This window comes from Aulonocara sp. 'chitande type north' Nkhata Bay, linkage group LG6, assembly GCF_057382095.1.
Source record: "Aulonocara sp. 'chitande type north' Nkhata Bay isolate Kocher_YH1m ecotype deep benthic linkage group LG6, A_spYH_male_GT1.1, whole genome shotgun sequence".
In the NCBI taxonomy this organism is placed as follows: domain Eukaryota; kingdom Metazoa; phylum Chordata; class Actinopteri; order Cichliformes; family Cichlidae; genus Aulonocara; species Aulonocara sp. 'chitande type north' Nkhata Bay.
In genome coordinates this window covers 27,686,350-27,702,082 of record NC_141349.1, presented here as the reverse complement: position 1 = coordinate 27,702,082, position 15,733 = coordinate 27,686,350, and the positions used below count along the sequence as shown (strand labels likewise).

General features: G+C 39.4%; 1 protein-coding gene across 2 annotated transcripts in view; it reads right to left on the bottom strand.

Moving 5' to 3' along the window:
• Positions 1 to 15,733, bottom strand: part of mast1a (microtubule associated serine/threonine kinase 1a) — an 81,218-nt gene that overhangs the window by 57,968 nt on the left and 7,517 nt on the right. The window contains exon 2 of one of the 2 annotated variants that reach the window (XM_086296042.1): positions 5,576 to 5,607. In XM_086296042.1, coding sequence (XP_086152168.1) covers positions 5,576 to 5,607 — 32 coding nt within the window. The remainder of the gene's footprint in view (positions 1 to 5,575; positions 5,608 to 15,733) is intronic. The other variant, XM_086296043.1, reaches the window with a different exon arrangement.

Here is a 15,733-nt window from a genome sequence, read left to right as displayed (position 1 = left end):
AGTTGTGATCATAAGTTTAAATACACTCATTGTGGGCAGAATTTTCTGTAATCCACACGGGTTCAAAAGTAAACATACAGGCTCAAATATATCCATACACTCACTTAAATCCTTTAGTAATTTGTGCTAAATGTTTTACAGGGTCTTTTAACTTATCAAGGTCAAGGTCTATTAATGTATAGTTATTGATCATGATTGAGTAGAGTTGGTTTTTTTCGAGGTCTGAAAGAGGACCTTAACTGTAAATGTCAGTTGGGAGGAGATTGGTTAGGATGTTCAGGGACCGGCAAGGCTCAAGCCTGCCATGAACTGAAAACTGCAGGAATACCAGTATCACAGTGACACAGTGAGTTTTACATCACCATGTACTGGGAGGTTGGCACTTAAAAAATAAGCCTCTGCTCCAAAATCAAGACCTTCAAGCTTGACTGAAATTTGCGGCAGCCCACATGCACAAGCCAAATGCCTTCTGGAGAAAACTTTTATGGTCAGATGATACAAAGACTGAGCTGTTTGGCCACAATAACAAGACGTATGTTTGAAGGAGTAAACGTGAGGCTTTAAAACCTAAGAACATTGTACCAACTGTCAAGGATAGTGGTGCTAGCAAAATGCTCTGGAGCGTTGCTGCCAGTGGTAGTGATACATTGTACAAAGTGGATGGAATAATGAAGAATTGGAAGAAGGACTACCTCCAAATTCAACATCTAAAAGGCTGAAACCTGGACATATTCGGGGGTTCCAGCAGGACAATGATCAAAAGAACTTTTGGAATGGCCTTTCCACAGCGCTGACCTCCTCTAACCCTGTTAAAATTTTGTGGACTATGGTTAAAATTTGAGTCTTTCCTAGCAAACCAAACAAATTTAAATTAATTCTACCAATTCTGATAAGAAAAGCAGTCAAATGTCCAGCCATAGAACGGTAGAAGTTTTTGATGGTTACCAAAAGCAATCAAGATGACCAAGATGTAATTTGCTAAGGGAAATTTAACCAAATATAAGAAAATCAAAAATAAGCTTGTTCACCCAGTTCTTACTTTTTAAGTCATTAAAGATGTATGCGGCTCAGTCATTCCACCCTGTAAAAAGAACAGCTCAAAGAAATCATTAAAAGCCCTAAATCCCCATGATATTCATGCCCATGATGACAGCGTGTAAACTTCTGACCACAGCTATATGCCAGCCTTTTACTTTAATGCATGCATATAGAAACACACTGACACAGTTATGTTTTTTTTTCTAAAATATGAAATGCCAGATTGGATGAGCTCTGGCACTTGTCTCTTTGTCCTAGATATCACAGGAGCTGCTCTGCAATGCCCAACCACGAGAGATGTCATTTCTGTGTGTGTGTGCATATATGTACGCCCTCCCTCCCTCCCTCCCTCCCTTTGAAACAAATCCACCAAATGTTAAAGCTGACGTGGGGTGACAGTTGCACAGTAGTGCTGAGGGGAGTAATTCAATAATGGATGCCGTCTCTAATGTGGGAGTCTGGGTGGATAAAATATACATGGGAGAGAAGAGAAGGAGAGAAGGGGAGGAAGTGGGAGGAGGGCGGTGATATCATTGAAACACAGCGGAGGTCACAGAGAGAGGGATGGGTGGCATGATATCATATAGAAGACAAGGTGGGTGTTTCCGTGTTTCCGTGTTTTCTTGTTGGTGACCCGCCTGTCCTTCAATTTATTTTCTGCATAAACTGTCAGTCATTACACCCACTGCCCAACACGACACGCATGTAAAGAAAACCCAAAAGCAGCACCAGCTGTGAGCCTCCAGCTCTCCAGCATCATCTTCATGTCATGCTGTGACATCTGCCACCCTTCCACACAGGTCAAAGGTCACGGACAAAATACATCCAATGACAGCCGCTGGAGACACACATACATGATTCACATAAGAGCGCACACAAACACGCATGGCCAAACCGAGTCTAACAGTAAACTGCAATAAACGTGGATACAGACGCACATTAACTACCCCTGGCATGTATAAGCTAACAGTGTCAGACTACTGCTAGCAGACATTACCTCTGCTCAGAGTAAGATGTATACAGAATACTAAACAGAGAAGTACACGCAATAAAAAAAATGAAGTTAATAATAATTTTTTTTTAAACTGAGCTCTATGGGGAGAATTAATACCATGCTTCATATTTATAACCCCCTAAACGACCAGGACAGGCAGTACAACAATAACAGTTTACATGACAAACTGACATGTGAGCGAGCTAGGCGATTCACATTCAACTCATGCACAGCAAAAGTGGGCGAGCTGAAAATAAGCAGGGGAGGGAGGAAGGCATGGCTACATCGATTTCAGATAATTTTCAAGGATTTCAACACTTGAAGCAATGACAGCAAAGAGTTAGCATATAGAGGAAAATTACACTGTCCTCCAGGTTCAAAGGTATTTGCCGGCTGCATGTTGAGCAGAAGGCAAATTTCCAAATTCTCCCTGATTTTGTGGAAGGCTTTTAACAGCAGGAGCAGCAGCAAAAGAGAGGACACAGCCAAAAAGTAAAGAGCAATTAAGACGGATGGGAGGAATAAAACAATGCTTCTGATTTTTAAGAACACCAACATTTTTATTATATTGGCTTCCAGTATATAAATCTAGATTTAAAAATAAAAATACTCGTTTAGTTCTATTCTTATGTTGCATTCCAAGGACAAAAGAATCAATGATAAACCAGCAAAAAGTGGGGAACTTGGTTTCAGCACCATGGACAGAGACTCGCACGTCGTTTAAGCTTCTTTTATGCATACATATATTTCATATTTTAACCAACATAGCTGTCAAATGTGAAGGGGTTTCACACGTTTGTGCCACACCGCGAGCCATTTTAATTGGTTCTGTCAAACCTCCAAACTTCATTCTATCCCATTCACTCCTACACTTCACAGAAAGCACCTAACTTAAGCAGAGTTTCCTTTCAGTATGAAAAGTCAGTCATATTTTTGTGAAGCTGACTCTGGATTCGATAGCTTTAACGTGGGACATTATGAAGGAATTCCCATTAATCATTTCATTCAAAGGCACAACTACAGCAAAGTGTTAGTGGGTCTTTTTCTTATAGTTTTCAAGTTATAATCTTGATGAAGTCATGTACAAAATGAGTCATACACTGCAGCCAACTCAACCAACATTTTTTGTGTTTGCAATATGAATGTTACTTAAACTTAAAACACAATGAGCGTCAGGCAACCTAAAATTATACAGAGACTCTTATTTTCTATTATTTATAAGCCGTTTCTTTCTTGTATTTTTTTCTCTCACAATGGGCATCGGACATACCCAGGGAAGTGTGAGTCATGCTGATTCTAAAAATATCTGCTTCGTGTTTTTTTTCTTCATCTGCAGCCAGGAGCCAGTCAAGACAAACCGAACTTAAACTAAAACAAAACCTTAAAATAAAATAAAAGTGGGCGTAAATTTAATTCTGAAATATTAAGCGGTGTGCATAAATATTAACTGGATAAGCATTTAATTTTTAATATTGGGAAGTCAATATACACTCATGGTCACTTCATTAGGTACACCTGTTCAACTGCTTGTTAATGCAAATGTAGAATCAGCGAATCACATGGCAGGAACTCAGTCAACCTGCTGAAATTCAAACATCAGAATGGGGAAGAAAGGCTATTTAAGTGACACTGACCGTGACATGGTTTTTGATGCCAGACCGGCTGGTTGGAGTATATCATTTGATTTAAAGGGATTTTCCAACACGTCTGGAGTTTATAGATCAAAGAAAAATATCCAGTGAGTGGCAGTTGTCTGAGTGAAAATGCCTTGCTCATGTCAGATGTCTGGGGATAATGGCCGGACTGCTTCGAGCTGATAAGAAGGCAACAGTAAACCAAATAACCACAATCAACCAGAAATACCAACTGAGCATCGTTTAAGATGCTACCAGAAAATTGTTGCTCATCTTCTGATGGCTTCTTCCAGCAGGATACCACATCAAGTTGCAAAGCTCAAATCATCTCAAACTGGTTTCTTGAGCTCTCTGTACTCAAATGGCCCAATAGAGCCCCTTTGGGATGTGGTGGAATGGGAGATTCCCAACAAATGTGCAGCAAATGTGTGATGCTATCATGTCAAGATGGACCAAAATCTCTGAGGATTGTTTCCAGCACCTTGTTGAATCTTTGTCACAAAGAATTAGAGACAGCTCTGAAGTTTAATGGGTGTCAAACCCATTACTGGCAAAGGATATATGCGTACCTCAGCTTAGGTACGTGACTCTTTTCTTTTCACCTCATTGTTGCCAACCTACAATAAAGCACTTTGTGCAGAATCTATGGACACGTTCTGCTTTGCAGTTAAGGTCTTGCTCTCCCTCTGCAGACAGCTCTCTCTCCCTTTCTGTGCTCCGTTCACTAAGAGACGAATCAGCCAACCGGGGCACCCAGACTGAGGCTATGAAGAGAAAATGGTAAGAGACATTCTGTTGCTCTGAATATTTCTCTGAGAATAAATCTCAGCACAGCCTTTATCTTTACCGTATGTGTAAGGTGATTTTTGTAAGTCCTTATTTCAGTCATGTTTAAGAGCTTCGTTAACTATGTCAGGGTGCGCTTCACTGTCTGATGCCTTACTTAACCAACTGTAAGGGCTTCTTGCTATGTTTGTGTTTGTCTGCACTGGGTTCACCACGGGTGGCAGTGTAGCACAGCCTGGCAGGGGAAACGTATAAGGGGCACAGGTGTAGCAGAGTGACTAATCATGCTTGGATGACGAGGAGATGACACAGTTTTCACCGATTGTTACGCTTGAACGCTCACAGTTTTAGGATAGCCACACCAGCTATGGTGTCGTCACGCAGGGTTGTTTTGTTTTAGTGACACATCAACTGTAAGTTTGCAACAGCAGATATTATATTGGTAATTCAATAAACAAGCAGTTCTCCCACCACAAGGTAAGTAACTAAACATTTGACAGCTTAAGTCCTAGGCTGCTCTGCTCTCTTTTCTCAACCCTCAGACCCCTCTCATCCACACGGGGCATTGAGGTCACAGCACGGTGCTCCTGCTGCTGATCTTTCATTGCACAGCTCAGTGGTGCAACAGATTGAACCAGCAGAGAAGCTCCATGAGTGAAAAAGCTCCTGCAAAGCTGAAACATGCTGCAGTCAGTAGATGAGGCTCCCACTACACAATAACATCATTTGACCATGACTTCTTGTAATAAAGCTGAAATGGTTCCAAGTCTTTAAAAAATATGATTCCTTCTTCATTTTTCAACAGTATCCCATTCAAGTCAGACAACTGTGCCCATACAATATACAAGGAATTGCAAAATAGCAGTATATTGTAGCAAAGCACATTAAATGCTCTTTCCTTAATACCTTGCAGATAATTATCGTACTTTTCACACCAGGATCTCACAAAATTCCAGATATTCCACAAGGCAAGAAAAAAACTCACATCACACACAGCCATACAACCAACATTACAAAGAAACTCTCCAGGAAGTGTTCTGATGATGTCACACATGTGCACTACAGATGCTACTGAATAAAAAAAACATATTATTATGTAGGAGAAATGCAGAGGAAAACTTACCCACTACTTTTTCGGGGCAGAGGTAGATCCTTCTGGTGAGAAAGAGAAGGCAAGAGAGAAAAGGAAAAGTGGAGAAAAGGAAGGAGAGGGGGAGCAGACAAATGAGACTGGTTAGAGTTTTACACATCATGCAATCTGCAGGACTCATTTCTAAAAGGCAGAAAACTGTTACTATTAGTTATCTATTAGTGTGGTAATGAAATGTGAATTAGCATAACATCTCTTGTAATATCTCATTATACAGACTGTTACCAGCAGGAGTTTATGATTAATCTAACCACACTGATATAATTACTTATTAAAGACACACAATTACCAAATTTTCTGTCGTATTATCAATTTAATGTGGCATGAATTTTCCTTTTGTATCCCTTCACACATTTTGCACGGATGTTTTTAAAGTTTTGTTTGAAGCACAGCATAATTTCTCAGAAAACAGGACGAGCACGTTCAAATCAAGGTCAAAACTTAGACTGATCTTGAGTTACACAAAAAAATGTCGCAATATGCTGTTTTCTCTGCCTTAAGGCAATGTGAACATACACAGATTTTTATACCTTTATTTATGTGTAAGCACTCTGACTTTACATATAATGAAGCTTGGTATATAAATAAAATTGTCATTGTCCTTGCTTGTGTCCTCTTGTTTCAGGTGGGGATTAGACGTGCCTGTTTCAATGTGAAATGTTCTGGAACATACAGGAACCTGAATGAAAGCACACATTTTGTCCTAAAGTCTTTCAAAAAAATTTCATCATGGGTGTTACTAACAGATATTTGTCAAGTTACGAGCCACATTAGGTACACCTGTTTAAGCGCTTGTTAACACAAATACCTAAACAGCTATGTTTACATTGGGGCCATGAAGACATGCTCAAAACGACCTCCTGAAGATCAAATTGAATATCAGAACGAGCAGGGAAGATGTCAGTGGCTTTGAAAATGGTATGAAAGAATGGCTCTCAATCCAACAGAGCAGCCAACAAATCTGCAGAAACTGTTTGATGACATCAAAATCTCTGAGGGATACTTCCTGCACCTTTTTGAATCTATGCCATGAAGAATTAAGGAAGTTCTGAATGGTCCAGCCCAGTAATCCAGTAATGAAGAGGCTGATAAATGCAAATATGACACAAGGGTAGAAAATAATTACCACAAAACTAGGATTAAAGTACATTTAATGTAAATCCCATGAGCCTTATACAGTATTTCTTGTACTGTGACTGTGCCCCCTAAGTATTAATCACATCCACATATTGCAGAAAAGGTTTATGAGATTTACTCCTGCAATTGATAGCAAAAGTTACATGTAACATAAATATTAACTACTGTAGGTAAAGGAAAGATTTTTCTTTCTTTTGCCCATCAGTTAAAAAAAATAAAAATCCTATGTGCATCACAGCATACATCTGTCACCTGGTACCACCTCCTCATTTATCTGAACCATAATTGTTTAGCAATAACATATATATAAATGGTTAATCTTCCTAAAGTCGCAATCTGTGAATTTGCTCTTCCTTAGAGTTCACCACTAATGCTACTTGCTCACTACTTGCTTAGGTCTGCAATAGGCTAGTTTCCATTTATTCAAAACTAAATGTAATTTTGTATATGCAACATAAGCATATCATTTCTGAAATGACTATTTTGGTAGAAAAGGTTGCCGACCCCGGCACTACAGCCAAACCCCGAGCTGATTTTAAAATGCATAAAGTATAACACTGGCTTAAGTGTTTAGAGAAGGGATCCAGGGTATGTTCAATATGTCATCTTAATAAAAACACCCTAGATGAAAATTTTAAAAAAGAGCAATGTTTTAATTTACAGCTTGGCTTTAAGGTGATATTATATTGTTCATGTATCCTGTCAGTGAAAAGCAGTTTGACAAATAATCCCTCGTAAGTGCTTGGAGACCTTAGGGCTTCAGGAAACACCAGGTTGGAGGGAGACAAAATCAATTTAAAAATTGTTGCTGCTATATTTATGACACTGGGACACAACTGTAAGGACTCTGATGTGATTACGATCTACTGGGATGAATCTGTATGCTGCTTGTTACCCATCAAGTCCCAATTTAAAACCATTAAACATTCAGTTTAGCTAAGATCAGGTTACTGTCAATTTCTCTTGTCAGCCTGTCCTGTGTCGCTTATCAGGATATTTTCTACCTCTCAATGGCTTTGCTAAAAAGATAACATCTTTTCCCCCCCACTCGGCTTGTCACACACAGCCATGTCTGTGAATTCAAATGAATATAAGTAACTAGAGACGCTAGGGTCACATAAGTTGAGGGACATAAGGTAATTATAAAGGACTGCGACTGGTTTTCACTGGTTTTGATTTGATCCTGAGAGTTCTGTCCCTCCGTCTCCCTCGTTGCCTTTGTTTAAGTAAACCAGCATTACAAAGTCAAACTGATGAAACGTGACTTGACAGCTGGAGCTTTTGTCTCCAGTCTCAAAACAAGCTGGCTACCCAAACCCGCCCAATTCCAACACCGTGGGCCATGAACACACTTGCAGTCCGTTGATAGAAAATTACATTACAATATTCAGTATTTAGCACGACAAGAATGGTCCATGTGTTAAGGTATAAAAGGTTTTAATACGCAGAACAGTTGATCCAGATGTTTAGAAACTGAAGTCAAAGGTAACTGGATGAAAGGACAGAAATCTTTTGTCTGCCTGAAGTCTTTGTCTCGCAGCCCTCGGCAGATGCTTCTTATCTGCCTTGGTGATGCTCTCACACTGCAACCACCTTTAGCTCTTGTCGATATCTTTAGCCCAGCTTTCAACAAGAAAAAATCAGACTGAGTTGAATAATTCTGGTTGCTTTGGCTGCGTGTTTTGATGCATGCGGCTGAATTTGAGCATACAGTTTGCTCCTGTATACCTCCTCATTCTTCTGTCAGCAGTGCAATCATACATAAAAAGCAGTGTGCCAGTTAAGCTGGCAGCCATAGGTGGCCCAGCCATAGCAGACCAGCCGTTATGTTTGATAGATGAGGTGGTGTGCTTTGGGTCATGAGCCATTTTTCTACATATTTTGTTCTTGTCACATCTTTTTTTCCATGAGTCCATAACTTTGTACAAGAGCTTCCACTTTCTTTCTGGATGTTTTCTGTATTGTTTTATAAGTTTCAATCTCATATAGGATTTGTTTTTTCTCATTGAATCATCGGATGATCAGTTCATTACATGATCATTATTATTTGCCTGCAGATTATTCTTAACTTCCTGCTGCCCTGCTCGTGTTTCTTGGTTAGACATTTTTTGCTTTTTTAGAATGATCCCAACTTTTGTTTTAGCCAATCAACTTACTATCTGTCTCACAGATTTAAGCTTGTGCATCCAATTATTTTTTAAGTCATTAAAGATGTATGCTGTACAATCATTCCACTCTGAAAGAAATCATTAAAAGACCAAAAATTACCAAAGTTAATCACTTTTTTTGCAGAGAATTACATTACAGGAAATCTACCACTCTCGTCGGTGGTATGGAGCAATGTTCTTCCTTGTTTTCAGTCTTTATAATAAGAGACACTTATCATATCCAAACTGAAGCTTCATACATGCTGAACAGACATGACGTCTTCACTGAACTCTTGCCAAGAAAGTGCTACTTGACAACTACTCATTACAACTTATATTCAATATTAAAATATGCAACTTTAATAATAGCATTTCAGGTAGAGCGGAGGGCAGACAGTTTTTATCTGGGAGTGACATCATCTATCATGGTCAGTTTTTTTCAGGGATGCTAATACGGTACATCATCAAGAGGAAGTGAGCTACGCCAGGGTGACTCAGAGAGCGCCCCACTGGAGTCTTGTGTGTGTGTGTGTGTGTGTGTGTGTGTGTGTGTGTGTGTGTGTGTGTACGTACATATGTGTGTGTGTGTGTACGTACATATGTGTGTGTGTGTGTGTGTGTGGATATGGGGCAATAGAGATGGCTAATGGACCAAACCCCAACACCTGCTCCCTCTCACTGTCTTTTCAGTTGACAGCTACTGTATGTACTGCTTTCTTGTTACTGGCTATTACTAAGCGTATCACAGCAAGATATAGGCACAAGCCATTATTACTATTATTCTCTGAATTTTAGCTCTAATACAAGATTTTTCCACTGTTCAGTATTTACATGATTTAATATAAAAAAATGATAGTAATGTAAATCTGAAACACATTTGACGCAGTGTTGCACTGATTAATTGATCCATTATTTTAAAAAGATTATTGGTAATTATCTGAAAAATCCATTACTCTTCATAATTAAAAAGCCATTCATCAGAGATTTGAGATTATTTAATTCCAGAAAGTTTCTCCTTTGCTTTGAGTTCAGAGAAAAGAAGTTCTGACAATGACACAAACCTCGATGGACATTTTTCCTTTCTCTCTGGTGTTTTCTAGTTTAGACTAAAAAAGATTGTATAAATAAATATTAAATGTAATAATTGTAGATTTAAGCTACACATTAATATACAATAAAATTAATCAATAGCAGCAGTAGCCACAATCTCCTGACACACGTCAGACCTAAGCCAGAAGACAAAAAAAGGGCAATCCTTCATTAATCAATAAGGATTTCAATCTCATAAATAAATCACTGTGCATCCTTCACATGATGTAGCAAAGTGCTATTTCAGTCTCTAAAAGCCTGAATGAAAAGTTAATACATATTTTTGAATCTATGTGTACAAACAAGTGTTTTTGTTAATTTTTAGTAAATGAATTAATACAGAACAACAAAAAAACTGACAATTTGCTGATGTTCCTCGATTCCAGGTGTGTGCAAGTAAATGTAAAACCATTTTATACAAAGTTGTACCAAAAGTTAAATTTTGAGATTTTGAACTGATTGTAATGCCACAAAGAGGTCACATTACTAAACAATTATTACATTAATTAAAAAAAAACAAAAAACTGATCAGCTGATTTAAGAAAAACAGTTACTTGTTTGCTTCTGTTTATCTGACCTCTGTTTCATCTCCTTTATGGTATTTGCCTCCAGGCGCCGTCACTTTCATGCTTAAGAATGAATCATGTTCAAAATAAAATCACTTTTTATGACATTTCATGTATTTTATGCATTTCTTTTTCTAAAACAACTGACATCTTGGGCACATATGAAATGATTAAAGATCATCCTTTAGAAGATGCATAAGCAATACAGTGCTAGCATCACTGATGCTCATTATTAAAACTCATTCTCGGTCTTCACGGTTATACACTCACAAGCCACTTTGTTAGGTACATGTGTTAACACAAATATTTAATCAACCAGTCATATGATTTATGACCATTTGTGACCAGTCATATGGTCATACAGACACGGTCAAGACAACTTGCTGAAGTTCATCAAAACAGAACAAAAGGTGATTGAAGTGACTTTAAATGTAGCATCATTGTTGGTGCTAGATAGGGTGTGTAGAATATTTCAGAAACTTTTGATCTTGTAGGATTTTTCTACATAGTTATCTCTAATGTTTACAGAAAATGGACCAAAAGTTGAAAGCAGTTTTGACTGCTTCAAGCTGATAGAAAGCCAAAAGTAACTTGAATAAATACTCGTTATAACTCAGGTATGGAGAACAGCATATCTGAGCAGATGAGCTACAGCAGCAGAAGACCACACTGGATGTCATTTCTGTCAGCTAAGAACAGGAAACTGAGGCTACAGCTCACACAAGCTCACCAGTATTGGACAATAAAGAACTAGAAAAATGTTGCCAGGTCTGATGAGTCACAATTTCTGCTGCAATATTCAGATGGCCAATGTAAGAATTCCAAATCATTCCAATATGGACCAAAATCCAGCACCTTGTTAAATCTATGCCATGAAGATTTAAGGCAGTTCTGAAGACAAACTGAGGTCCGACCTGGAACTAGCAAGATGTACGTAATAAACTGACCAATGTGTTTATGGGACGTTTCATTATTAGCACCCATTTTCTGCCTTTGTGCTTATACTAATGCAAAAATGTGTCCATGTTCACACTGCAACAATTTAGAAGTGTGATCTCGGACACACATACAAATTCCAGTTCACATTCATGGCACCGCAGTTACATTACATAACAAGAAAGCCTCCATACAAATATTTAAACAAAAACATCAACTTTAAAAAAAGTTCTGATGTAACCTGCGTGCACTACAGAGATGCAAAAGCATTAGTTAAGCATTTTTTACAGCTTTAATTCAACATAGCCAGACTCATGGAAATCTGCACATACAAACAAACACCTCCCCGGCACATTTAATGTATTATGCACAGCTTCCGTGCGCCAAGTAACAGCCCATTAATCACATGCTCCTCGGTTGCTATGCTTTGCGAAGACAGGACAGTTCAACCCAGATTAAAATATTATGCAAGTTTGCCAAAGACGTTAAGGCAGGGTGTCAGATGTTTTTTCTTTGGCTTTTGCTTTTCAGTTAATATCTACCCAAGGACCAAGTGAAGGCCAAGTGCAAACCATAGAAAAGAAAAATGTTAATATGTTGCTCCTCTGGGCAGAGTCATGAGACTTCTGTTCTGTTTCCACTGCCAAAACTCAGAGCAGATTGGAAGGCAAATGTCACACAGTGTATTGTTCAGTTTAACAGTCTGCAAGTCTTCAGTTTTTTCTTAATAGCCTTCAATTCAGAGCTCTTGACACTAGGGTCTGAAATAATGTAGCATCTCGATGAAATGTGCGGATTTTGAAACCTGAAGAGCTGGTATCTTTTTCTTACTTCATGTATTTCGGGAATTAAGCCTGGCAAAAACTTTATTTCTTTAAAGGTTTCTGGCATGGGAATTCTAGCTCTGCAAAAAGTAGTTCAAATATTTGAAAGTATTCCCAAATATATTGTGGCCTAGATTTGTTGCTTTGATGTACACTTTGCTCTACCAGTGCAAAACCTACCCTTTTCTGAATAATACTGACATCAGAAGGACGTGTTGAGGCAGAACAAAGAAGTGGGCATGGCAATGAGTGACAGGACTTGGCAAACAGAGCTGGATCTTCTGCAGTGATCACACTCTTATCCCTCGTGCTTAGCATATTGGAAATGGGCACACTGCCCAGAACAAAATATTGGACAAATTATGCGTGTGTGTGTGTGTGTGTGTGTGTGTGTAAGTGGCTTACTCCATACTCCTACATGAGAGCGGGATGAGACACACAGCATGATTTGTGTTTGTTTGTGTGTGCGTGAGTGAGTGTTTGACCATATGGGTTAAGTGTAAGTATATTGTACTCCACACACGTACAATTGCTCGGACAATACGATAACCTTCTCTTCAGATGAAAACAACTCATATGACTGATACACTTTCTCCCACAGCAGAGACTACGGTTACAGTTGAATAAAATGGATGGAAAGGTGCCTAAACTCAGGGTGTTAGTCATGATTGCTGGTGATCTACTTTCTATTATTGTGTATTTACTAATGAGGCAACTGCTTCTGTTGCATGACAGCATGACTTTGTGTAACTGATATAAAGTCTTTGGAGCACTACAGTCTGTAATTGTCATTTAACATGATATCAAATTCACATGAAAAGTGTAAGTCAGTCTAAAGCTGTTGTCTTTTTTTTTTTTTTTTTTTTGCCTGTCCCGTTTGGCTCTTTTGCCATCAGAATTGTTGTCTAAAGGCAAAGAAAGATGCCCAACGGATTTACTTTACCAAATTGACCATCCCAGCCTTGCCGTAATGGTCCATTTGATTCACCTTTTATTGTTTATTTTATTTTCACTTACTGAATACGGGACAGACTTGACTGGGGGAAAGAAGGGGAGAAAGAAAGAGGGAAAGAGAAACAGCTGAGAAGAGGGATGGGGGGGAAGGGCAAAAGACAAAAACCAACAGAACGGGGAGAAGAAAGAAAAAAAAGAAGAAGAAGAAAAAAAATGCATATATCAATCACCTGGATCACCTGCTAAGAAAGAAAAAAGAAAACAAGCAGAAGAGAACAAGAGTAATAGAATAAACAACATCACAATGATATATGGGAATATGACAGTGAATACTAAACATAAGATCAACAGAACACAGTGTGCTTTGAGGTAGGAGCCAAAAAGGGTGTAGTTTGTGGGTGTGATCACCCGTGTGTACACCTGTGAGCATGGACGCACCTGAACAACTACAGGCCGATCTCAAATCTCCCGTTTTTAAGTAAGATCATTGAAAAAGCAGTTTCTCAACAGCTCAGTTACTTCTTAAAACAGAATAATTGCTACGATGCCTTCCAGTCAGGTTTTAGACAGAACCACAGCACTGAAACCGCTCTGACCAAAGTGTTTAATGACATATGTCTGAATACAGACAGTGGAAAAATGTCAGTCCTAGTTTTACTGGATCTCAGTGCAGCATTTGATACAGTTGACCACAACATATTACTCAAACGACTGGAGAACTGGACAGGTCTTTCAGGAACTGTACTAAACTGGTTCAAAACATACGTAGAAAACAGGAAATACTTTGTATCAATAGGTAACTTCACATCTGAGCAGACAAGTATCACATGTGGAGTTCCCCAAGGTTCCATCTTGGGACCCCTTCTGTTTAACATCTACATGCTCCCACTGGCACAGATTATAAACAACAACAAAATAAACTATCACAGCTATGCAGATGACACACAAATATATATCACAATGTCACCAGGAGACCGAGGCCCTGTACAGGCTCTTGGTAAATGCATTGAGGAAATCAATGACTGGTTGTGCCACAATTTTCTCCAGCTAAACAAAAACAAAACTGAGGTAATAGTCTTTGGCGCCAAAGAAAAACGATTACAGGTCACCAGAGAACTTCAATCTATACATCTAAAAACCACAAACCAGGCGAGAAATTTGGGTGTAGTGATGGATGCAGACCCAAACTTAGAAAAACACATTAAGACAATAACAAAGTCAGCTTACTATCACCTCAAGAATATATCAAGGATAAAAGATCTGATGTCTCAACAGGACCTGGAAAAACTAGTCCATGCATTCATCTTTAGTAGGCTTGATTACTGTAACAGCATCTTTACAGGTCTACCTAAAAAATCAGTCAGACAACTACAGCTCATTCAGAACTCTGCTGCTCGAGTCCTCACTAAGACCAAAAAAGTGGACCACATCAGTCCAGCTCTGAGGTCCTTACACTGGCTGCCTGTCCGTCAGAGGATAGACTTTAAAGTTCTGATGCTGGTCTATAAAGCTCTGAATGGTTTAGGACCAAAATACATCAATGACCTCCTGACCCAGTATGAACCATCCAGATCCCTCAGGTCATCTGGATCCGGTCTTTTATCAGTTCCCAGAGTCAGAACCAGACACGGAGAAGCTGCATTCAGCTTTTATGCTCCTTATATCTGGAACAAACTCCCAGAAAGCCTCAGATCAGCTGAAACACTCAGTTTATTTAAATCCAGGTTGAAGACTCACCTGTTCTCAGCTGCATTTGAATAAAGCACCAAATCCACACTTTAAGCTTAAATTTCAAAACTTACATTTAACTACTGATTTTATCTACTGTTCTGATTTTATATACTGTTTTGTTTGTTTGTTTGTTTGTTTGTTTGTTAATTAGTTAGTTAGTTTATTTGCTTGTTTTAATCAATTTTAAATCATGCTTTTTATTTGTTCTTGTTTCTAATGTCTCTGTAAAGCACTTTGAATCACCTTGTTGTTGAATTGTGCTATACAAATAAACTTGCCTTGCCTTGCCTTGCCTTGTTTTTTAAAAGGTTCCTTCATGTAATGATCTGCTAGAGGGTGTGGGGGGGCCACAGCCCCGTCCTCCAGGGCATGAAGCAGGTGTGGAGGAGATCAAAACTCCAGACATCCAGAGGCCCCCAGAACACAAGAGACCAAGGAAGACCAACAGAGGGGCAGCCGCGCCACTGTCCCAGAAAGAGCTGAGGAGAGTCCCAGATGAGGGCTCACTCAGCAGCTGCGGAGCAGAAGCCAGGGGGAGTTGCAGTGACGCGCCCGTGAGCTCCGCCGGCAGCCAGCCGTGCCTGACTGACCGAGCCCCAGGCCGAGAGGCCGGGGGCACCCCACCTCCGAAGTGGCCCGAGCGAGCCCCAGGCTCCAGGCCCCGATAAGCGGCCGCCAAGGAGTGAGCTGGTGTGTACCTGGACGCCCATCCCCGGACACAAAGAACCACCAACGCACCGATGTCTG